Raw genomic sequence first — 23,519 nt, forward strand, 5'->3', positions numbered from 1 at the left:
CAGTCCAGGTATCAGATGTCTGGAGAAGAGGGGACTTCAAACAGGTCTATGGCCCAAGGATAAAAGGCAGGAGCGAGTTGCGGCAGTGTAGCAGAGCTTTGAGCAATGACCAATTGGCGTTTGGGATTGATTAGTCAGAGCAAATTAAAGGAAGGCAGGGGCAAGAGCAGCAGCTGTCATCTGAGTGGACGTAGAATGGTGATCTTAACGCTTTAGCTCTTCAAGGCTTCAGCGAAGAGTGGCTTCACTCAAAGAAAGCAAAGGAAAGAAAAGCTCAAGTTTTTTCCTTCTCTTTATATCTGCTTAGCTAGGACAGTAGAGATGCCAGACAGGATAGTGAAATGGCTCCTCCTGCGGGATGTGGGAACCAGGGAAACCTCCAGTGTCCCTGACAACCACATCTACGAGTAGCGCATCCAGCTGCAGCTTCTAACAAACCACATTAAGGAGCTGAAGCTGGAACTGGATGAACACAGCTAGGAATCACTAGATTTTGGAATGGTTCCAGAAGAATGGAAAATTGCAAATGTCACTCCAGTCTTCAAGAAGGGAAAGAGGCAGAAGAAAGGAAACTATAGGCCAGTTAGTTTAATCTCAATGATTGGGAAGATGTTGCAGTTGATTATTAAAGATGTAGTCTCAGGGTACTTAGAGGCACATGATAAAATCAGGCGTAGTCAGTATGGTTTCTTCTAGAGAAAGTCTTGCCTGACAAATCTGTTGGATTTCTTTGAAGACAAAGGAGAATCAGTTGATACTGTGTACTTGGGATTCTCAGAAGGCCTTTGACAAGGTGCCACACGAGGCTGCTTAACAAGCTACAAGCCAGCCCACAGTATTACAAGAAAGATTCTAGCATGGATAAAGCAGTGGCTAATTGGCAGGAGGCAAAGCGTGGGAATAAAGGAAGCCTTTTCTGACTGGCTGGCAGTGACTAGTGATGTTCTACAGTGGGCTGTGTTGGGACGGATTCCTTTTCCGTTATATGTTAATGACTTGGATGATGGAATTGATGGCCTTGTTGCAAAGTTTGCAAACGATATGAAGATAGGTGGAGGGCAGGTAGTTTTGAGGAGGTAGAGAGGCTACAGAAAGCCTTAGACAAATTAGGAAAATGGGCAAAAAAATGGCAGATGGAATACAGTGTTGGGAAGTGTATAGTCATGCATTTTTGGTAGAAGAAATGAAAGGGTAGACTATTTTCTGGAGGGAAAATACAAAAGTCTGAGGTGCAAAGGGACTTGGGACTGCAAGATTCCCTAAAGGCTAATTCGCAGGTTTAGTCCGTGTTGAAGGTGGCAGGTGCAATGCCAGCATTCATTCAAGGGGACTAGAATATAAAAGCAAGGACGTAATGTTGAAATTTTATAAAGTATGGTGAGGCCTCTCTTGGAGTACTGTGAGCAGGTTTGGGCCTCTTCTCTTAGAAAGGATGTGCTGAAACCGGAGAGGGTTCAAAGGAGGTTCACGAAAATGATTTCAGGATTCAAAATGCTTGTCATATAAAGAACATTTGATGGCTCTGGGCCTATATTTACTAGAATTCAGAAGAATGAAGGGTGACCTCCTTGAAACCTATGAAATGGTGAAAGGCCTTGATAGAGCGGATGTGGAGATGATGTTTCCTATGGTAGGAGAGTCTAAGATGAGAGGACACAGCTTCAGAATAGAGGGGTGTCCTTTTAGAACGGAGATGAGGAGGAATTTCATTAGCCAGAGAGTGGTTAACCTGTGGAATTATTTGCCACAGCCAGCTGGGGAGGCCAAATCTTTATGTTTATTTAAGACAGAGGGTTATAGATTCTTGATTGGTCAGGGCATGAGGGGATATGGGGAGAAGGCAGGAGATTGGGGCTGAGAGAAAAACTGGATCAGCCATGATGAAATGGGCCAAATGGCCTAATTCTGCTCCTATACCTTATGATTTTATCTGATTCCATTGGAATCATCAAGCAAAAGGGAACATTTCAGCCTCCTAAATCAAGGACTCCATTAGACTAGCAAGGTTGCAGCGACAGGACAGCCACTACCAAAACTCATGCCCCTGCAGAAGGGATAAATAGGCTGAGGCAAAAATTAGAAGGAGGTGATTAAAACAAAGGTTAAAAAAATGTGAGAAAAGCTAACAAGTTATATTTTGAGCAAAGTAGCATTGGTATTCAGATTTATAATCAAAGTGTTGAAAAAAAAATTAAAAATGCTAGAAGCATAAATTCGGTTTAAAAGAGACTTGGTTACAACCAAAGCACAAGTAGAAGTTTAAATTATTTTTTTAAAAAAACAAAAATCAGGAAAATGGGAGAGGGATTGGAAGTTGGGCAAACAAGACAATAATTACAGAAGAAATTGAATGACAGAGTGAAAACTGAACCAGTAGAACAGCAACGATGCAAGATTTGGGTAAGAGGTAACCATAGACGTCACGATAATAGTGATGCCTGAGGGATGGTGAATCAACATGGAAAGCAGGGAAACACAAAGCAAATAAACTGTATTTTGTTAGAATGGGTGATACTTTAAAAGGGGATGCAAAACTACTCAAGCAAAATAATAGATTTCATAAAAGTAATCATATGGTTCTCCAAAACGTGTTTTAGTTCAATGGCAACAACAGGAATTCTGCAGATGCTGGAAATTCAAGCAACACACATCAAAGTTGCTGGTAAACGCAGCAGGCCAGGCAGCATCTATTGGAAGAGTTTCAGTCGACGTTTCAGGCCGAGACCCTTCGTCAGGACTAACTGAAGGAAGAGTTAGTAAGAGATTTGAAAGTGAGAGGGTGAGGGGGAGATCCAAAATGATAGGTGAAGACAGGAGGGGAGGGATGGAGCCAAGAGTTGGACAGGTGATTGGCAAAGGGGATATGAGAGGATCATGGGACAGGAGATCCGGGGAGAAAGACGGGGGGGGGGGGAACAGAGGATGGGCAAGGGGTATAGTCAGAGGGACAGAGGGAGAAAAAGGAGAGTGAGAGAAAGAATGTATGTATAAAAATAAATAACGGATGGGGTACTAGGGGTAAGTGTGGCACTAGCGGAAGTTTGAGAAGTCGATGTTCATGCCATCAGGTTGGAGGCTACCCAGATGGAATATAAGATGTTGTTCCTCCAACCTGAGTGTGGCTTCATCTTTACAGTAGAGGAGGCCGTGGATGGACATGTCAGAATGGGAATGGGACGTGGAATTAAAATGTGTGGCCACTGGGAGATCCTGCTTTCTCTGACAGACAGAGCGTAGGTGTTCAGCAAAGCGGTCTCCCAGTCTGCGTCGGGTCTCGCCAATATATAGAAGGCCACATCGGGAGCACCGGACGCAGTATATCACCCCAGCCGACTCACAGGTGAAGTGTCGCCTCACCTGGAAGGACTGTCTGAGGCACTGAATGGTGGTAAGGGAGGAAGTGTAGGGGCATGTGTAGCACTTCTTCCGCTTATCTTTGTAAAGATAAAGTTGTGGTGGTAGGGGATTTTAATTTTCCATACATTGATTGGGACTCCCATACTGTTAGGGGTCTAGATGGTTTAGAGTTTGTAAAATGTGTTCAGGAAAGTTTTCTAAATCAGTCTATAGAGGGACCAACTAGAGGGGATGCAATATTGGATCTCCTGTTAGGAAACGAATTAGGGCAAGTGACGGAAGTCTGTGTAGGGGAGCACTTTGGTTCCAGTGATCATAACACCATTAGTTTCAATTTGATCATGGACAAGGATAGATCTGGTCTCTAGGGTTGAGGTTCTGAACTGGAAGAAGGCCAAATTTGAAGAAATGAGAAAAGATCTAAAAAGCGTGGATTGGGACAGGTTGTTCTCTGGCAAAGATGTGATTGGTAGGTGGGAAGCCTTCAAAGGGGAAATTTTGAGAGTGCAGAGTTGGTATGTTCCTGTCAGGATTAAAGGCAAATTGAATAGGAATTAGGAACCTTGGTTCTCAAGGGATATTGCAACTCTGATAAAGAAGAAGAGGGAGTTGTATGAAATGTATAGGAAACAGGGGGTAAATCAGGTGCTTGAGGAGTATAAGAAGTGCAAGAAAATACTTAAGAAAGAAATCAGGAGGGCAAAAAGAAGACATGAGGTTGCCTTGGCAGTCAAAGTGAAGGATAATCCAAAGAGCTTTTACAAGTATATTAAGAGCAAAAGGATTGTAAGGGATAAAATTGGTCCTCTTGAAGATCAGAGTGGTCGGCTTTGTGCGGAACCAAAGGAAATGGGGGAGATCTTAAATAGGTTTTTTGCGTCTGTATTTACTAAGGAAGCTGACATGAAATCTATGGAATTGAGGGAATCAAGTAGTGAGACCATGGAAACTGTACAGATTGAAAAGCAATTAAAGTGGATAAATCCCCAGGACCTGACAGAGTGTTCCCGCGGACATTGAAGGAGACTAGTGTTGAAATTGCGGGGGCACTGGCAGAAATATTTAAAATGTCGCTGTCTACGGGTGAAGTGCCGCAGGATTGGAGAGTGGCTCATGTTGTTCCGTTGTTTAAAAAAGGATCGAAAAGTAATCCGGGAAATTATAGGCCGGTGAGTTTAACGTTGGTAGTAGGTAAGTTATTGGAGGGAGTACTAAGAGACAGAATCTACAAGCACTTGGATAGACAGGGGCTTATTAGGGAGAGTCAACATGGCTTTGTGCATGGTAGGTCATGTTTGACCAATCTGTTGGAGTTTTTTGAGGAGGTTACCAGGAAAGTGGATGAAGAGAAGGCAGTGGATATTGTCTACATGGACTTCAGTAAGGCCCTTGACAAGGTCCCGCATGGGAGGTTAGTTAGGAAAATTCAGTCGCTAGGTATACATGGAGAGGTGGTAAATTGGATTAGACATTGGCTCGATGGAAGAAGCCAGAGAGTGGCGGTAGAGAATTGCTTCTCTGAGTGGAGGCCTGTGACTAGTGGTGTGCCACAGGGATCAATGCTGGGTCCATTGTTATTTGTCATCTATATCAATGATCTGGATGATAATGTGGTAAATTGGATCAGCAAGTTTGCTGATGATACAGCGATTGGAGGTGTAGTAGATAGTGAGGAAGGTTTTCAGAGCCTGCAGAGGGACTTGGACCAGCTGGAAAAATGGGCTGAAAAATGGCAGATGGAGTTTAATACTGACAAGTGTGAGGTATTGCACATTGGAAGGACAAACCAACATAGAACATACAGGGTTAATGGTAAGGCACTGAGGAGTGCAGTGGAACAGAGGGATCTGGGAATACAGATACAACATTCCCTAAAAGTGGCGTCACAGGTAGATAGGGTCATAAAGAGAGCTTCTGGTACATTGGCCTTTATTAATCAAAGTATTGAGTATGAGAGCTGGAATGTTATGATGAGGTTGTATAAGGCATTGGTGAGGCCGAATCTGGAGTATTGTGTTCAGTTTTGGTCACCAAATTACAGGAAGGATATAAATAAGGTTGAAAGAGTGCAGAGAAGGTTTACAAGGATGTTGCCGGGACTTGAGAAACTCAGTTACAGAGAAAGGTTGAATAGGTTAGGACTTTATTCCCTGGAGCGTAGAAGAACGAGGGGAGATTTGATAGAGGTATATAAAATTATGATGGGTATAGACAGAGTGAATGCAAGCAGGTTTTTTCCACTGAGGCAAGGGGAGAAAAAAACCAGAGGACATGGGTTAAGGATGAGGGGGGAAAAGTTTAAAGGGAACATTGGGGGGGCTTCTTCACACAGAGAGTGGTGGGAGTATGGAATGAGCTGCCAGATGAGGTGGTAAATGCTGGTTCTTTTTTAACATTTAAGAATAAATTGGACAGATACATGGATGGGAGGTGTATGGAGGGATATGGTCCGTGTGCAGGTCAGTGGGACTAGGCAGAAAATGGTTCGGCACAGCCAAGAAGGGCCAAAGGGCCTGTTTCTGTGCTGCAGTTTCTATGGTTCTATGGTAAGTGCTACACATGCCCCTACACTTCCTCCCTTACCACCATTCAGGACCCCGGACAGTCCTTCCAGGTGAGGCGACACTTCACCTGTGAGTCGGCTGGGGTGATATACTGCGTCTGGTGCTCCCGATGTGGCCTTCTATATATTGGCGAGACCCGACGCAGACTGGGAGACCGCTTTGCTGAACACCTATGCTCTGTCCGCCAGAGAAAGCAGGATCTCCCAGTGGCCACACATTTTAATTCTACGCCCCATTCCCATTCTGACATGTCCATCCACGGCCTCCTCTACTGTAAAGATGAAGCCACACTCAAGTAGGAGGAACAACACCTTATATTCCATGTGGGTAGCCTCCAACCTGATGGCATGAACATCGACTTCTCAAACTTCCGCTAGTGCCACACTTACCCCTAGTACCCCATCCGTTATTTATTTTTATACATACATTCTTTCTCTCACTCTCCTTTTTCTCCCTCTGTCCCTCTGACTATACCCCTTGCCCATCCTCTGTTCCCTCCCCCCTCCCGTCTTTCTCCCCGGATCTCCTGTCCCGTGATCCTCTCATATCCCCTTTGACAATCACCTGTCCAACTCTTGGCTCCATCCCTCCCCCTCCTGTCTTCACCTATCATTTTGGATCTCCCCCTCCCCCTCTCACTTTCAAATCTCTTACTAACTCTTCCTTCAGTTAGTCCTGACGAAGGGTCTCGGCCTGAAACGTCGACTGAAACTCTTCCAATAGATGCTGCCTGGCCTGCTGCATTTACCAGCAACTTTGATGTGTGTTGCTTTAGTTTAATGGGACAGGTTAAACATGACTATGTCTGATGAACCACAATTTGATTATAGTGAGCAAATTTAATATTAAGATCAAGAGACTGAAGGGATGAACCACAATGGATTTAAATAAAACACAAAAAATAACTAATTACCATCAAGCATACCGGTATATTCATAAAAACCCTGAGACAGCTGTACTTGAAGTAATAACTGGTAAATATAAAATGAATGCATGCTTATACAAATCAAAAACTCTGCTTGTGAATTTATGTAACAATGACAATTTAAAAAATAATGTAACATAGAAACCTTGCAAAGGGTATCAAAGCCAACACCAACTATTTTACGTATTTGTAGAATGTCACAAAAAAATGACAATTTAAAGACAGGTGCATGTGATAATTAATAACAAGGGTAATATTAAATCAGTACACTTTATTCATATTAAAACTATGGAAGAAAAAAAGGAATATAAAAATTAGTTGAAAGGTATGGTAAATGTATAATGGCAATGGAAAAAAATAATAAGATTGAAAATAGACTCATCTTCAAGAAATAATGGTTCCTATCCAGAGTATTAAATTAAAAATGTATCAACCATTATACTCCAATTCACCCACAAGTCTGCCTGACAGTGTCTCCAGCACAGAAACAGCCTACCATGTTCATCAGGTACCCATTTAAACTAATTCCATTTACCAGTACCTGGCCTCTAGTCTACACTACCTTGGTGATTCAAGTGCCATCCAGACACTTCTTAAATGTTGTGAAAGTACCACCTCCACTACCTTTTCAGGCAGTGTGTTACAGAAATCAACTACTGTCTAGGTGAGAAAGCTCTTCCTCACGTTGTCTCTTTACAATTTGCCACTTACTTCCAACTTTCCTATTGTTTTATCTTGTACTATCTCAATGCTCTGTTATAATGAATTGATCTGTATGAACAGTATACAAGACAAGTTCTTCCATGGTACGTTGGTACATCAGTACACCTGACATTAATAAATAAATTTACCATTTAAAGTTTAGCCCATTCTGTTTCTTCCCATATCTGAAATGTTCCTTCATTTTGCATGAACTTTCTCTGCACCTCTACCGCAATCATTTCCTTCCTATTGTGTGCTAACAAGAACTGCACCCAGTCTTCCAAAAATGTTTTCAGAGTTTAAAGTTCCAACCAACTTGAACAAAGTTCCTTGATGTTCTCAAATTAACATTTACTTTTTGCATTTCCTCCAAGCTTTGTCTAATTTTTGGTTCTATTCAATTATTTCAGATTTGAGTTTATTTGCAGGATTTTCTCTCGTTTTACATACACCTTTGATCCCTTCACCCTTTATTTTATTTTCTTCATATACAGCAGTTGATTTCCAATTGATTGTGAAAATAAGCCTATCACTTTGACAAACAGTTGAATGACATTACACATTACATTGCAAGAGAGAAAAAAAAACAAATCGTAAGGTGCATATCTGTCTAAATGCTCCACCCACCCCGAAAATTGCAAATCCTACCTGTCAGCCAAGACTAATCACCCTTTCATACATTCATTGAGCAAGATTGCTGCAAACCCTTCCATAAAATTCTGTTCCTCATTCTCCAGATTTTATGTCAATTATGTGACCATCTGCCAAGTTGGTTAAATAACAATGTCATTTGCTCACACAGAAATAAAATAAATATTAACAAATACATTAATATATAGTTCCTCAGCAACACCAATTTAAAACCAACTTAGTTATACTTACATTTGCCCAGGATTTTCAGGACACCCGGACACAGCCACTTACCTGAAACATCGTCTATTTATTCCGCTCCACAGATGGTAGGAGGGCTGGGCTGCATGTGACCGTGAAACAGAATGGGTTTAAGCCACCCCTCCTCAGCATACTAACCAGCTAACATCTAAGCCATCAAGAACAAAGCTGATAAGGTAAGGGCAAGACTGACCTACCAAAGAAACTAAGGGATTGCTACGTACTGTGCCTCACCAGCCGGTTCCCTTCAAACTGAGGGCTTCTCAATTCACCAGTGTCCTTGAGTAAAATTAGAGGTGGTGGACTCTGGTGAGTTCCTGCTCAACCAGTTTGGAATATTTAACAGTAAAGGCATTCTATCTGCTACAGAAGTTAACTTCAGATATCCTAATTGCAGACTACATCTCACCTCAAACACACATGAAACCTGCATCCAATGAACTCTGGTCAAGAGCCTTGTAACAGGACACCCAGAGGCCCTTTTCTTCATTGCTAGTGACTTCAACCAGGACAACTTCAAAAGGATATTACCAAAATACTACTAGCATGTATCCTGTCCCACCAGCGGCCTGAACACAGAGCCATTGCTACATAGCCATCAAAGATGCCTACCGAGCCACCCCTGTCCACACTTCGGTAAATCTAACCATAGGCTGTGCTCCTATTCCCTGCATACAAACAGAAACTGAAACGGGAGGATCTAGTGAAGTCTGCCAGTGCATATGCTGGCCTGAGGAAGTAGATGAGTTTTACATGACTGGTCTATGTTCAATGACACGGCTGCCAGCCTCAATGAGAATGTAACATTCTCTATCAGCAAATATATTGATGACTCCATGCCAGAGAGGACAATCTGGGTGTTCTTAAACCATAGATGAACTGGAAGATGCGCTCCCACTTAGGACTGCAGCACTCAAATGAGGTGACCTTAACCGATACAAAAATTGAGATACTAACCCATAAAGCCATCAGAGCGGCCAAGAGACAGTACCAGTCCAAAATAGAGTCGCAGAGCAGCTATAAGTTGTGGCAGGGCTTATACCCTCTCAGGAGACTACAAAACAAAGTCAGGCAACATTGCCAACAATAGCACATTTCTGTCTGAAGAACAACTCATTCTATGAATGTTTAGAACAGATGCTCCACTGTCAGCTCACTACACAATTGTATCACCGTCAAAGTAGCGAAGATCCCCCTCAGGTTCTCATTAAATACTTCCACTTTCACACTCAACCTATCATCCTTAGCTCTAGTCTCACTCAGTCTCAGTGGAAGAAGCCTGCCTGCATTAACTCTAACTATACACCTCAAATGTTTATACCCCCATCAAATCTCCCCTCATTCTCCTTTGCTCCAGGAATAAAGTCCTAACCAATTCAATCTTTCCCTTTCACTAAGCTCAAGTCCAGGCAACAGCTTTGTAAATTTTCTCTGTACTCTTTCAATTTGATCGATATGTTTCCTACAGATGGGTGACCAGAAATGCACAAAAAATACTCCCAAATAGGCCTCACCAATATCTTATACAACTTCAGCATAACATCCTAACTCTATACTCAATACTCTGATTTATAAACATGTCAAAACCCTTCTTTTCAGCCCCATCTACCTGAGATACCACTTTCAAGGAAATATGGATCTGTATTGCTGAGGCTTTATAAGGCATTGATCAGACTGCATTGGAGTACCGTGAGCAACTTTAGGCCCCTTATCTAAGGAAAGATGTGCTGGCATAGGAGAGGATCCAGAGGAGAACGATTCCAGGAATGAAAGGGTTAATGTATGAGGAGTGTTTGATGGCTCTGGGCCTGTACTCAATGGAGTTTAAAAGAATGACAAGGAATCTAATTGAAACCTATTGAATATTGAAAGGCCTAGGATAAAGCGGACATGGAGAGGATGTTTCTTAAAAGGGAAATCTTAGACCAGAGGGCACAGCCTCAGAATAAAAGTACATCCCTTTATAGTAGAAATAAGGAGGAATTTCTTCAGCCAGTGGGTGGTGAATTTGTGGAATTCACGGATGGCTGTGGAAGCCATGTCATTGGGTATATTTAAAACAAAAACTGACAGGTTCTTGATTAGTAAGGGTGTCAAAGGTTATGGGGAGAAGGCAGGAGAATGGTTTTGAGAGGACTAACAAATCAGCCATGATGGAATGGTGGACCAGACTCAATGGGCCGAATGACCTCATTGTGCCCCCAAGTCTTATGGTCTTATGCCTCTGTTCTACCGTATCCTCAGAGCCTCACCATTTACAGTACAAGCCCTACTCTGATTGGTTCTTCCAAAGTGCAACACCTTACACCTGTCTGCATTAACTTCCATCTGCCATTTTCCAGCCCAGTTTTCCAGCTGGTCCAGAACATGCTGTAAGATTTGACAGCCTTCCTCCTTGTCCAATATGCTCACAATCTTGATGTCATCTGCAAATTTACTGACACATAATCATCCAGATCACTGATACAGATAACAATGGACCCAACATTGATTTCTACAATACACCACAGGTCACAGGCACCCATTTACTACCACCCTTGGGCTTCTTCTGCTAAGCCAACGTTAGTCAAATATACTACTTCATCCTGAATGCCAAGTGATTGAACCTTCTTGATTAGCCTCCCCCACAGGATATTGTCTAAAGTCCATGAAGACAACATCCACTTCCATTCCTTCATCCACTTTCCTGGTAACCTCCTTGAAATACTCTAAAAGATTGGTGAGGCACTATCTACCACACACAAAGCCATGTTGACTATCCCTTCTAATGATCAATAATAATCTTGCACCTAATTATTTACTTTTTCAATAGTTGCTACACTTTATTCTGCGTTGTTTAACCTTGTTCCACCTAACTGCACTGTGGAATGACTTGATCTGTATGAACAGTATGCAAGACTAGTGTCAAACGAGCTGCGAGTCGAAGTGGTGGATGCAAGTTTGATTGCAACATTTAAGATCAGTAGATGGATGGGAGGGGTAAGGAGCACCGTGATTCAGATGCACGTTGATGGACTAGGCAGACTAACAGTTCTGCAACTCAATGGGCCACAGGGCCTGTTTCTGTGCTATAGTGCTCCATGACTCCATAAGCTTTACACTGTATCTCGCTAAGTGACGATAATAAACCAATTCCAGAGAAATGGATGTAAAATTAAAATCAAACCATTCTAGTGACAACATCGCTTCCTGATAAATTTTCCAGTATTCAAGAAATATCAGTATGCTGGCTCTAACTCAATGTGTCTATACAGGCTTATATTCTTTCCACCAAGTTAACCAACAACCATAGATTTAAATCTGTATGTCAGCTACAAATAGGCAAGCTTACAAAATCATACATTGTATCCAAACAGATGTTTTTAAATATAACAGGTTTTCTTTGGCACTGTCAAAGCAATCCAAGGTGAGAATCCAAACCAATTAAACACTAAAATCATAAGGCAAGACATAAGACTACAATCAAAGCAATGATCAAAAACTAATTGTCCAAGCATATACATTCTCATGGAAGTGGATTTTCTGAGTTGATAATCTTAAATAACTTGAAGATTTCAATGAAAATGTTTCTAAATTAACTTTATTATTTATAAAGCCAAGACAAAATTGATGTATTAAAAGTATCAAGAGCTAACTACCAGAGATGGGTTTCCTACCTTCCTTTCCTCAGCAGATAGAATGCGGAATCTGTTCATGCCTTCTTTAATTATTTCTTCTTCTGTCAAATCCGGACTTTCAGCAATAATATTATCTCGGCTTTCCTCCAACCAAAGTTGGAAACCTGTTTTCTTTGGCCTTTTCACAATAAAAAAAAATTACTCCTTTATTGCTATCTTCAATCTAGTCATAGTCATACTTTATTGATCCCAAGGGAAATGGTTGATTAAGTCCACTTGATTAGAAATTACAATTGGTGCTTATTATGGAAATAATAATCTGAAATTCAAATGCTGTGTGCAGTTGCTATCTGGTAGTATCATCATAATTTAAATCATATTTATAGAAAATGAGTCATAAAGTTTTTTAAATGTACACTTATCAATACAAATTATTAAATTTCCAAGCAGTTTAATGGTTTCTGACGTGTTTATCCTTTGTATATAATGTAAAAACACACTCACTTTTTGTTATCTGTAACTTTGCTCTCTGGATTAACTGTTTGTACAGGCTTAGCCTCAATAGGTTTATCTTCCGTAATTGTACTGCTGGACTTGGGGGTGGTTGTTTGGAAGAGTGTAGCCTGGGTCTGTAAAAAAAAAAGTGAAAAATAGATGCCAAAATACATTCACAGCACCAATGCATTGCACGAGTTAATTACTCAAGACAAAAACTTTTACAGTGGCATTTAAAATAAAATCGAAGTTTTATTTTATATTTGGCTGTCTAATGCTGGAACAACCAGATAACCATATTTTTGTAAATCTCAAAGCATTATAAGGATGCAAGCAAAGTAACTACAAAATTGATTCGTGATATTCAGCAAAATTAATTGGAACATCTTTGAAACAAAATCATATAGCATGCACTTTGTACCCTCTGGAGTTTGACATACAGAAACGCAAAATATTTCCTTTTTAGTTCTACTTTAGTACTTATTGCATGGAGCTTACAAACATCAGCTATATTGGTTCTTTTTCCACATACAAAAAGAAAAAGCAAATTTCACAGTATTTTTCAACTCAGACTCACTTGTGGTCGAAAAGAACTTCTATATAATAATGTGGTATATGATTGGCTAATGTTTGTAACTTAGTCACAAGGGGAAACACCAAATGAACATATAATTCTTCGTCATAGTCATACTTTATTGATCCCGGGAGAAACTGGTTTTATTCTGAATCTAAACTAAATACTTAATTAGATTAGTACCTGTTTTGTCTTTAACTTTGACATCAGAGGCTTCAGGACTGTCGATTTTTCCTTATTTGTAGATTGATTGTTGTTGTTTGTTGATCTTTTATTAGTTTTCACCATGCTATCTAGAATGTTGGTGTTACGAGTTTGAGCTCCAGGTAGTCCAGGAGTTATGCCACCAGATGTCACCTCGGAAGGAGAACACAAAAGACTGGATTTAAGAAAATTAAAAAAGTAAAGAGCTCCATTCCTCCATGACCTCCTCTACTGCCATAATGAAGTCAAAATCAGGTTGGAGGAGCAACACTTCATATCCCATCTGGCATGAACACTGATTTCTCCAACTTCCAGTAATTTCTTCCCCTCCCTGCTTCTCTCTTTTTCCATTCCCCATTCTGGCCATATTCAAGCTTGCTGACGACACCACTGTTGTAGGCCAAATCAAAAGTGGTGACAAATCAGCACGTAGGAGGGAGATGGAAAATCTGGCTGAGTGGTGGCATAACAACAAACGCTTACTCAATCTCAGCAAGACCAAGGAGTTGATTATTGACTCCAGGCAGAGGAAACCAAAGGGCCATGAGCCAGTCCTCCATCAGTGGTGGAGAGGGTCAGCAACTTTAAATTCTTAGGTGTTATCATTTCAGAGGACTTATCTTAGGCCCAGCACATAGATGCAATTATGAAGAATGCAATGCAGGCCCTCATATTTCCTTTGGAGTTCGCGACGATTCAATATGACATTTAAAACTTTGACAAGCTTCTACAAATGTGGTGTGGAGAGTATAGTGACTGGCTGCATCACAGCCTGGTATGGAAACACCAATGCCGTTAAATGGAAAGTCCTACAAAAGCAGTAGACACAGCCCAGTCCATCACGGTTAAAGACCTCTCCACCATTGAGCACATCTACATGAAATGTTGTTGCAGGAGAGCACAATTCATCATCGGGACCCCCCACAACCCAGGTCAGGCTCTCTTCTCCCTGCTGCCTTTAGTAAGAAGGTGCAGGAACCTCAGAACTCATACCACCAGGTTCAGGAATAGTTATTACCCCTCAACCATCATGGTCTTGAACCAAAGGAAATAATTTCACTCAACTTCATATGCCCCACCATTGAAATGTTCCCACAGCCTGACAACTCACTTTCAAGGACCCTTCATTTCAATTTCTCAATATTTATTGCTTATTTATTGATTAGTATTATTTTTCTTGTTGTATTTGCACAGTTTGTTGTCTTTTGCACACTGTTTCAATGCCCAAGCTGGTGCGGTCTTTCATTGATTCTGTTATGGTCATTATTCTATTCTGGATTTACCGAGTATGCCCGCAAGAAAATGAGCCACTGGGTTGTTTCTAGTGACATACTATATACTTCGATAATAAATTTACTTTGAACTTTGTTTACCCTCTCACTTCATCTCCTCTTCTCACTTGCCCATCACTTCACTCTAGTTTTTGGTCCCTCTTCCTTCCCCTTCTTCCAGGGTCCACTGTCCTCTCCTGTATCCCCTCCCAGCTTCTTACTTCATCTCCCTTCCCCCACTCATCTACCTACCCCCCTCACCTGCCTGCTTGTACTACTTCCCCTTCCCCACCTCCTTCTTCTGCCTTCTACCCCCTTTCTTTCCAGTCCTGTTGGTCTTAGCTCAAACTGTTTGTTGCCCTCTGTAGATACTGCCTGACTTGAGTTCCTCCAGACTTTTGCGTGTTGCTATTAATATATTCCTACTAAATTCAGCTTTGTTGATATGAGATACTGCTCCCTAAGAAGTTTCAATACAAATAAGAAGCAGAAAGATATGCAACTTCATCAGCAGACAGACTCCGTTTGTACCCATAATACAGTCCTATTTGAAAATACTGAGAATATGCTTCTTCTCCTTTTCTAGAAACAGGCCTTGCAAGAGTAAACACTGGGAGGCATATTTAGGATGTCATTGAAAAAATGTAATTTACAACACTAAACGGCAAACTATCTTTTTCTATCATTTTTCTACCTATACTCAAATGTTGAAGGAGAAGGAATACAATTAGCACAAAATCTTCAAGTAAAGTAAAACAATCCCTTACCTTAAAGGGATTGCCACGTGCAAGAATATTGCTTGTAAGAGCTACTGTTAACAGAAGAGATATCAAGTTATATAACAAAACCTTAGAAGGACAAAAATGCTTTTACAATTTTACTGATGGAAAAAAATGTTGTTCCACTGTATATTAAAATTTACGTCAATTAGTGTATGAAGTGATCATCCAGACACAATCAACAGAAGAGGATTGATAAAGGCAAGGCTGTGGACATTGTCTACATTGGTTTTAACAAGGCCTTTTACGAAGTCCTGCATGGTAGGCGAGCTTGGAAGGTTAAATCACATGCAATGCAGAGAGCGCTAGCTTGATCATAGAGGTCGATGATGAAAGGTTGTTTCTAGGCAGGAGGATGTGACCGGTAGTGTGCTATGGGGATTGGTGCTGAGCCTACTGCTGTTAACATCAGTGATTTGGATGAGAATGTATAATTCACGGTTAATAAGTTTGCAGATGACATTTAAATGTGTGTATGATAAAATACGAAGAATGTTATCAAAAATTACAAGATAAATTGATCATCTAGATAAATTGGCTGAGGAATGGCAAATGACATTCAATACAGATAACAACAAAGTGTTGCATTTTGGAAAGCTCACCAGGGTAGAGTAGTATAGTGAACAGTAGTGCTCATGGAAATGTTGTAAAGGACTTAGGAGTACAAGTATATGGTTCATTGAAAATAGCACCACAGTTAAGACAGTATTTTGGCATGCTGACTTTCATCAGTATACCTACAGGAAAGATGCAAATCAGGTCAAAAGAGTACAGGGAAAATTTACAAGAATATTGCCCAATCTGGAGAACCTGTGTTATATGGAAAGATTGAATAGGTTAGGACTTTATTCCTTAGAATGTAGAAGCTTAAGAGATTTGACAGAGGTATACAAAATTATGAGGGGTATAACTAGGGTAAATGTAAGCAGGCTTTTTCCATTGAAGTTACGTGGGACGACAATCAGAGGTCGTGGGTTAAGGGTGAAAGATGAAAAGTTGAAGGGGAACATGAGGGGAAATTACTTCACTCAGAGGGTCGTGAGAGTGTAATGAGTTGCTAGCACAAGTGGTGCATGCAAGCTCAATTTAAACATTTAAAAGAAGTTTGGATAGGTTCATGGATGGTAAAGGTATGCAGGGCTATATTCCAGGTGCAGGTCGATTGGAGTAGGTGATTTTGACATGGACTAGAGGGGGCAAAGGTTCTGTTTCTGAGATGTACTTCTCCATGACTTTATAGGCTTGAACATCATGTTGCAGCTGTACAAGATGTTGGTGAGGGTGAAATTGGATACTCTGTACAGTTCTGGTTATCTTGTTATAGAAAAGATGTCATTAAGGTGGAAAGAGCGCAGTTACCCGAATGCTGTCAAGTCTCAAGGAAGAGCTTGAGCAGGCTAGGACTGTTCCATGCAGTATACAAGAATGAAGGTATAGAGGTGTATGAAATCATTAGGAACATGGATGAAGTGAATACACATAGCCTTTTTCCCTCAGAGAAAGGCAATTGAAAAATAGAAGGTATAGGTTTAACATGAGAGGGGAAAGATTTAAAAGGAAACCAGTCGGCAACTTCTTCACACAGAGGGCGCTATGTATATGGAATAAGCTGCCAGAGGAAGTGGTTGAGGCAGAGACAATAATAACGCTTAAATGACATTTGGATAGATAGATTGGTAAGAAAGGTTTAAAGAGAACTCAGCCAAATAGGATTAGCTTTGATGGGCATATTGGTTGGCATGGACTCTATGACAAAAGAGCCCCTTTCTGTGCTTTTCTACTCTACTTAAAGGAAATGATCCTGGATCAAAAATATACTTGATATTAATGATACATGTCCTGATGTGACACTTACACCATTGCACAAATCATACTCAATATAGTCCACTGTCCAGCACCACACTCCTCTCTTTCTATATTCTAACTAGTTACTGTGTCCAATCTTACTTGAACTCCTGTTTCAGGAGCAAGATGAAAAGGCAATGGGAGCTTCACATATTTGCTACGCATCATTTATAAACCTACCTGGATTCTTTTCTTGACTGGGCTTTACTCTGACAGATTTTGATAGCTTAGCTTTTGAAGTTTTTAATATGTCTCAGATCCATGTGGATAGCTTTTAAATGTCTGACTCTTAAATACTAATTTCAAATAATTTAAAATGCAAAATAGCGAGGTACTGTTAAATAATTAGAAACATTACAAGGTACAATAATCTTAGAACTTGCCTTCCTTGGCATGATCTGATTGTATTCAAACCCAAGGAGCACATGTTCAAACACCAGACATTCTTGGAATAAATCAGAAAGGGCAGATTTAAGTGGAGCCACTCTCTCAGAGTGCCAGAGACGCAGGTTCATTCCTGGCCCTGGGTGCTGTGTGAGGAGATTCTGTGACTGCATTGGCTTCCTCCCACATCCTAAAGATATGTGGTTTAGCAGGCTAATTGGTGGCTGTAAATTGCCCTGATAGTGTAGGCAAATGGAATTGATGAATATGTAGGAGAATTTTAAAAATGGGATTTACAATGAGTATTTACTGATCAGCATACTCAGAGAGCCAAAAGACCTGTTTCCCTGTTGTGTCTTATCTATGACTTTAAAAGTCCACCTATCTTATCATTTCTGCATCATTGAACTCAGTGGTAAGCCCAGCACAAAGCAGATGGTTAACTGCATCAACAACTAACGTCCAGTACATTTCAGATTTCCATGCACAGAAGACCAAGACACACTGACTACCTGACAGCTGATAGTTAATCGTTTTACTGGTGAACACGATTCAGTCTAGTAATGAAGCAAATGGTTGAACAAATTCTGATGTTTTAAGGCATGGCATACTGCAACACGTATTTATCATGCATGCAAGCAAACATACTAAGTTACAGTATTTCTCAAATTATAATTCTAAATACGTAAATGTAAAAAATTGCAGTACTGGCAAGTTCCATGAATATAATTTGATATTACATACCAGATTTTGTAGTTATTTTTTCCAGAGAGTCAAGATCTTTACTAAATGGATTTAATCCTGCAGTAGAGAAGTCCACAAATTAATTGTATTCAATAAGTACTCAATGTTGTTTTAGATGAATACTAGATTAACCAACTGACAAAATGCCAGTAAAAATAAACTAAAATTATTTTAGGAAATTGAGGGAAAGTTTCAGTCAGTCTATTTGTACAAGTATTTCCTCTGTTTATTTTTAACACACTTCTGCACAAAAGGATAAAATGAAAGTGGGTAGATAGAAACATAGAAAATAGATGAAGGAGTGGGCCATTCGGCCCTTCAAGCCTGAACCGCCATTCAATATGATCATGGCTGATCATCCAACTCAGAACCCTGTACCTGCCTTCTCTCCATACCCCCTGATCCCTTTAGCCAAAAGGGCCATATCTAACTCCCTTTTAAATATAGCCAATGAACTGGCCTCAACTGTTTCTTGTGGCAGAGAATTCCACAGATTCACCACTCTCTGTGTGAAGAAGTTTTTCCTCATCTCGGTCCTAAAAGGCTTCCCCTTTATCCTTAAACTGTGACCCCTCGTTCTGGACTTCCCCAACATCGGGAACAATCTTCCTGCATCTAACCTGTCCAATCCCTTTAGAATTTTATACGTTTCAATAAGATCCCCCCTCAATCTTCTGAATTCCAGAGAGTATAAGCCTAGTTGATCCAGTCTTTCATTATATGAAAGTCCTGCCATCCCAGGAATCAATCTGGTGAACCTTCTTTGTACTCCCTCTGTCTTTCCTCAGATTAGGGGACCAAAACTGCACACAATACTCCAGGTGTGGTCTCACCAAGGCCTTGTACAACTACAGTAGTACCTCCCTGCTCCTGTACTCGAATCCTCTTGCTATGAATGCCAGCATACCATTCGCCTTTTTCACCACCTGCTGTACCTGCATGCCCACTTTCAATGACTGGTGTATAATGACACCCAGGTCTCGTTGCACCTCCCCTTTTCCTAATCGGCCACCATTCATATAATAATCTGTTTTCTTGTTTTTGCCACCAAAGTGGATAACACATTTATCCACATTAAATTGCATCTGCCATGAATTTGCCCACTCACCTAACCTATCCAAGTCACCCTGCATCCTCTTAGCATCCTCCTCACAGCTAACACTGCCGCCCAGCTTCGTGTCATCCGCAAACTTGGAGATGCTGCATTTAATTCCCTCGTCTAAGTCATTAATATATATTGTAAACAACTGGGGTCCCAGCACTGAGCCTTGCGGTACCCCACTAGTCACCGCCTGCCATTCTGAAAAGGTCCCGTTTATTCCCACTCTTTGCTTCCTGTCTGCCAACCAATTCTCTATCCATATTAATACCTTACCCCCAATACCGTGTGCTTTAAGTTTGCACACTAATCTCCTGTGTGGGACCTTGTCAAAAGCCTTTTGAAAATCCAAATATACCAAATCCACCGGTTCTCCCCTATCCATTCTACTAGTTACATCCTCAAAAAATTCTTTTTGAGATTCGTCAGACATGATTTTCTTTTCACAAATCCATGTTGACTTTGTCCGATGATTTCACCACTTTCCAAATGTGCTGTTATCACATCTTTGATAACTGACTCTAGCATTCCCCACCACCGATGTCAGGCTAACCGGTCTATAATTCCCCGGTTTCTCTCTCCCTCCCTTTTTAAAAAGCGGGGTTACATTAGCCACCCTCCAATCCTCAGGAACGAGTCCAAAATCTAAAGAGTTCTGAAAAATTATCACCAATGCATCCACTATTTCTTGGGCTACTTCCTTAAGCACTCTGGGATGCAGACCATCTGGCCCTGGGGATTTACCTGCCTTTAATCCCTTCAATTTACCCAACACCACTCCCCTACTAACATGCATTTTCCTTGGTTCCTCCATCTCACTAGACCCTCAGTCCCCTAATATTTCCGGAAGATTATTTCTGTCCTCCTTAGTGAAGACAGAACCAAAGTAGTTATTCCATTGGTCTGCCATGTCCTTGTTCCCCATGATCAATTCACCTGTTTCTGACTACAAGGGACCTACATTTGTCTTAACCAATCTTTTTTCTTTTCACATATCTATAAAAGCTTTTACAGTCAGTTTTTATGTTCCCTGCCAGTCTTCTCTCATAATCTTTTCTCCCTTTCCTAATTAAGCCCTTTGTCCTCCTCTGCTGGACTCTGAATTTCTCCCAGTCCTCAGGTGTGCCACTTTTTCTGGCTAATTTGTACGATTCTTCTTTGGAATTGATACTATCCCTAATTTCCCTTGTCAGCCACGGGTGCACTACCTTCCCTAGTTTATTCTTTTGCCAAACTGGGATGAACAATTGTTATAGTTCATTCATGCGATCTTTAAATGCTTGCCATTGGACATCCACTGTCAACCCTTTAAGTATCATTTGCCAGTCTATCTTAGCTATTTCACGTCTCATACCTTCAAAGTTACCCTTCTTTAAGTTCAGAACCCTTGTTTCTGAATTAACTATGTCACTCTCCACCTTAATGAAGAATTCCACCATATTATGGTCATACTTACCCAAGGGGCCTCCCATGACAAGATTGCTAATTAACCCTTCCTTATTGCTCAATACCCAGTCTAGAATGGCCTGCTGTCTAGTTGGTTCAGAAAACCATCCCGCATACATTCCAAGAAATCCTCTTCCTCAGCACCCTTACCAATTTGGTTCACCCAATCTATATATAGATTGAAGTCACCCATTATAACTGCTGTACCTTTATTTATTTCTAATTTCCTGTTTAATGCCATCCCCAACCTCACTACTACTGTTAGGTGGCCTGTACACAACTCCCACCAGCGTTTTCTGCCCCTTAGTGTTATGCAGCTCTACCCATATCGATTCCACATCCTCCTGGCTGATGTCCTTCCTTTCTATTGCGTTAATCTTCTCTCTAACCAGCAATACTACTCCACCTCTTTTTCTTTCATGTCTATCCCTCCTGAATATTCAATATCCCTGAATGTTGAGCTCCCATCCTTGGTCACCCTGGAGCCATGTCTCTGTGATCCCAACTATATCATATTCATTAATAACTATGTGCAATTCATCCACCTTGTTATGAATGCTCCTTGCATTGACACACAAAGCCTTCAGGCTTGCTTTTACAACACTCTTAGCCCTTATACAATTATGTTGAAAAGTGGCCCTTTTTGATTTCTGCCCTGGGTTTGCCTGCCTGCCACTTTTACATTTTACCTTACTACTTTTTGCTTCTACCCTCATTTTACACCCCTCTGTCTCTCTGTACTTGTTTCCATCCCCCTGTCACATTAGTTTAAATCCTCCTGAACAACAGTAGCAAATGCTCCCCCTAGGAAATTGGTTCCAGTCCAGCCAGGTGCAGACCGTCCTGTTTGTACCGGTCCCACCTCCTCCAGAACTGGTTCCAATGCCCCAGAAATTTGAATCCCTCCCCCTTGCACCATTTTTCAAGCCACGTATTCATCTGATATATCCTCCTATTTCTACTCTGACTAGCACATGGCACTGGTAGTAATCCAGAGATAACTGCAGTGAAAGTAATGCAATTATGTTTATTTAATATCCTCATGGGAATAGCCTCACAAAAGGAACAACCAATATTGTAAAACTACAGCTGGTTAGAATTAGAATCAGGCTAGAGAAATACTCTGCAAATTTAAAATTTTAATATTTGGCTTGTCTCACTTCTATTTGCATGAAGTCGTTCCTCAGGATCCAATCCAGAGACACCATCTTCTTCTGCATCGTTCTGTACACCTTCGTCATTTCCTCCTCCTGTATTCTGAATGCAACTTTGAGCTGAAGGTTGCATGTGGGGTGAATTATATCCAGTAACTGGTCTACTGTAACTATATAAAGAAGACAGTGTCAATAACTAGCAGAATTTACTCCACTAAGTACCTCAGGGTTTAACTTAAAGAAGATCACTTTTCTATACCAAGCAATTCAGTGCCAAGGTACAAAAACATGCAGAGGCTGGTTGCTACTTATTTATTTCAATGTGATTAGGTGAAATCAATTGCTCTTTAGAATTTAATGGGCAACTGTGTGCAATGCCATTTACTGTATTTCAAAATATCCTAACTGCTCATTTTTTCTTCCAAGCTATGAATGATATTCTAAAGTTATATGGGGACTCAGCTTATGCTTCACAAATAAACTTAATTCAAGCCATTTATACTTCACTCCAGCATTTTCCCTACATGTTGATAACATTTGTAAATGTATACACATCACAGGCATCCATTAGTCCGGTGAGACCATGGATTTGCACCTTGGAAGGTTTCCAGGGCGCAGGCCTGGGCAAGGTTGTATGGAAGACCGACAGTTGCCCATGCTGCAAGTCTCCCCTTTCCATGCCGCAAGTCTCCCCTTTCCATGCCACCAATGTTGTCCAAGGGAAGGGCACTAGGGCCGATACAGCTTGGTACTGGTTTCATCGCAGAGCAATGTGTGGTTAAGTGCCTTGCTCAAGGACATAACACGCTGTCTTAGCTAAGGCTTGGACTAGCGACCTTCAGATCACTAGACCGACGCCTTAACCACTTGGCCATGCGCCAACTATACACATCAGAGTAATACAGTACAAGCTAAATTAGGAGTAGAACCACTAGAAAGAAATGGTGTAACAGGAGGAATTTTTAATTCATGATGTGCAGCACTAGATGAAATATTTCAAAAATTCCAGACGTTAACTACATTCTGCTGAGCCATTAACAGTATTTGGTGATTTTGGCTTGGTCATTTTATTTACATTTTATCCTATAATATACTCTCCAGCTTTACAATGTATGTGGAATAGTGTGTCCCTGAGATGTCAATTTTAACACTGCAAAGAATTTGTTACTGTGTTAAGATCTTTTTCCTTAGACCATGATTTTGTGGGAATATACTGCAATTACAATATAACACAAGTGCCAATACCCAGTATTTAATTCCGTATCCTCCTCCTGTACTGCAGTCAGTGTCGCAGCTTTCTCCTGCGCCAGATCACTGAGGCGCTGTGCAAGCGTTAGACGTTTTGAACGTGAAGCATACTTGATAGCCAGACTTAAGACATTCTGGGTCATAAACTCCGAAAGCTCTTCACAACGAAATTCACGATCAACCTTGCAAGATAACTAAATGATAAACAAAATATTAATGC

At 40.9% G+C, this 23,519-nt stretch overlaps 1 protein-coding gene across 2 annotated transcripts in view; it reads right to left on the reverse strand.

Moving 5' to 3' along the window:
- wdhd1 (WD repeat and HMG-box DNA binding protein 1) overlaps positions 1–23,519 on the reverse strand; it is an 89,779-nt gene that overhangs the window by 2,135 nt on the left and 64,125 nt on the right. Inside the window, exons 19-25 of one of the 2 annotated variants that reach the window (XM_063049169.1) lie at positions 23,297–23,493; positions 22,058–22,221; positions 18,353–18,409; positions 15,368–15,408; positions 13,309–13,482; positions 12,561–12,685; positions 12,096–12,234 (exon numbers count right to left, since the gene is read on the reverse strand). In XM_063049169.1, coding sequence (XP_062905239.1) covers positions 12,096–12,234; positions 12,561–12,685; positions 13,309–13,482; positions 15,368–15,408; positions 18,353–18,409; positions 22,058–22,221; positions 23,297–23,493 — 897 coding nt within the window. Of the gene's footprint in view, positions 1–12,095; positions 12,235–12,560; positions 12,686–13,308; positions 13,483–15,367; positions 15,412–18,352; positions 18,410–22,057; positions 22,222–23,296; positions 23,494–23,519 lie in introns of both variants that reach the window. The other variant, XM_063049161.1, reaches the window with a different exon arrangement.

Source organism: Mobula hypostoma, chromosome 1 (genome assembly GCF_963921235.1).
Source record: "Mobula hypostoma chromosome 1, sMobHyp1.1, whole genome shotgun sequence".
Taxonomy (NCBI): domain Eukaryota; kingdom Metazoa; phylum Chordata; class Chondrichthyes; order Myliobatiformes; family Myliobatidae; genus Mobula; species Mobula hypostoma.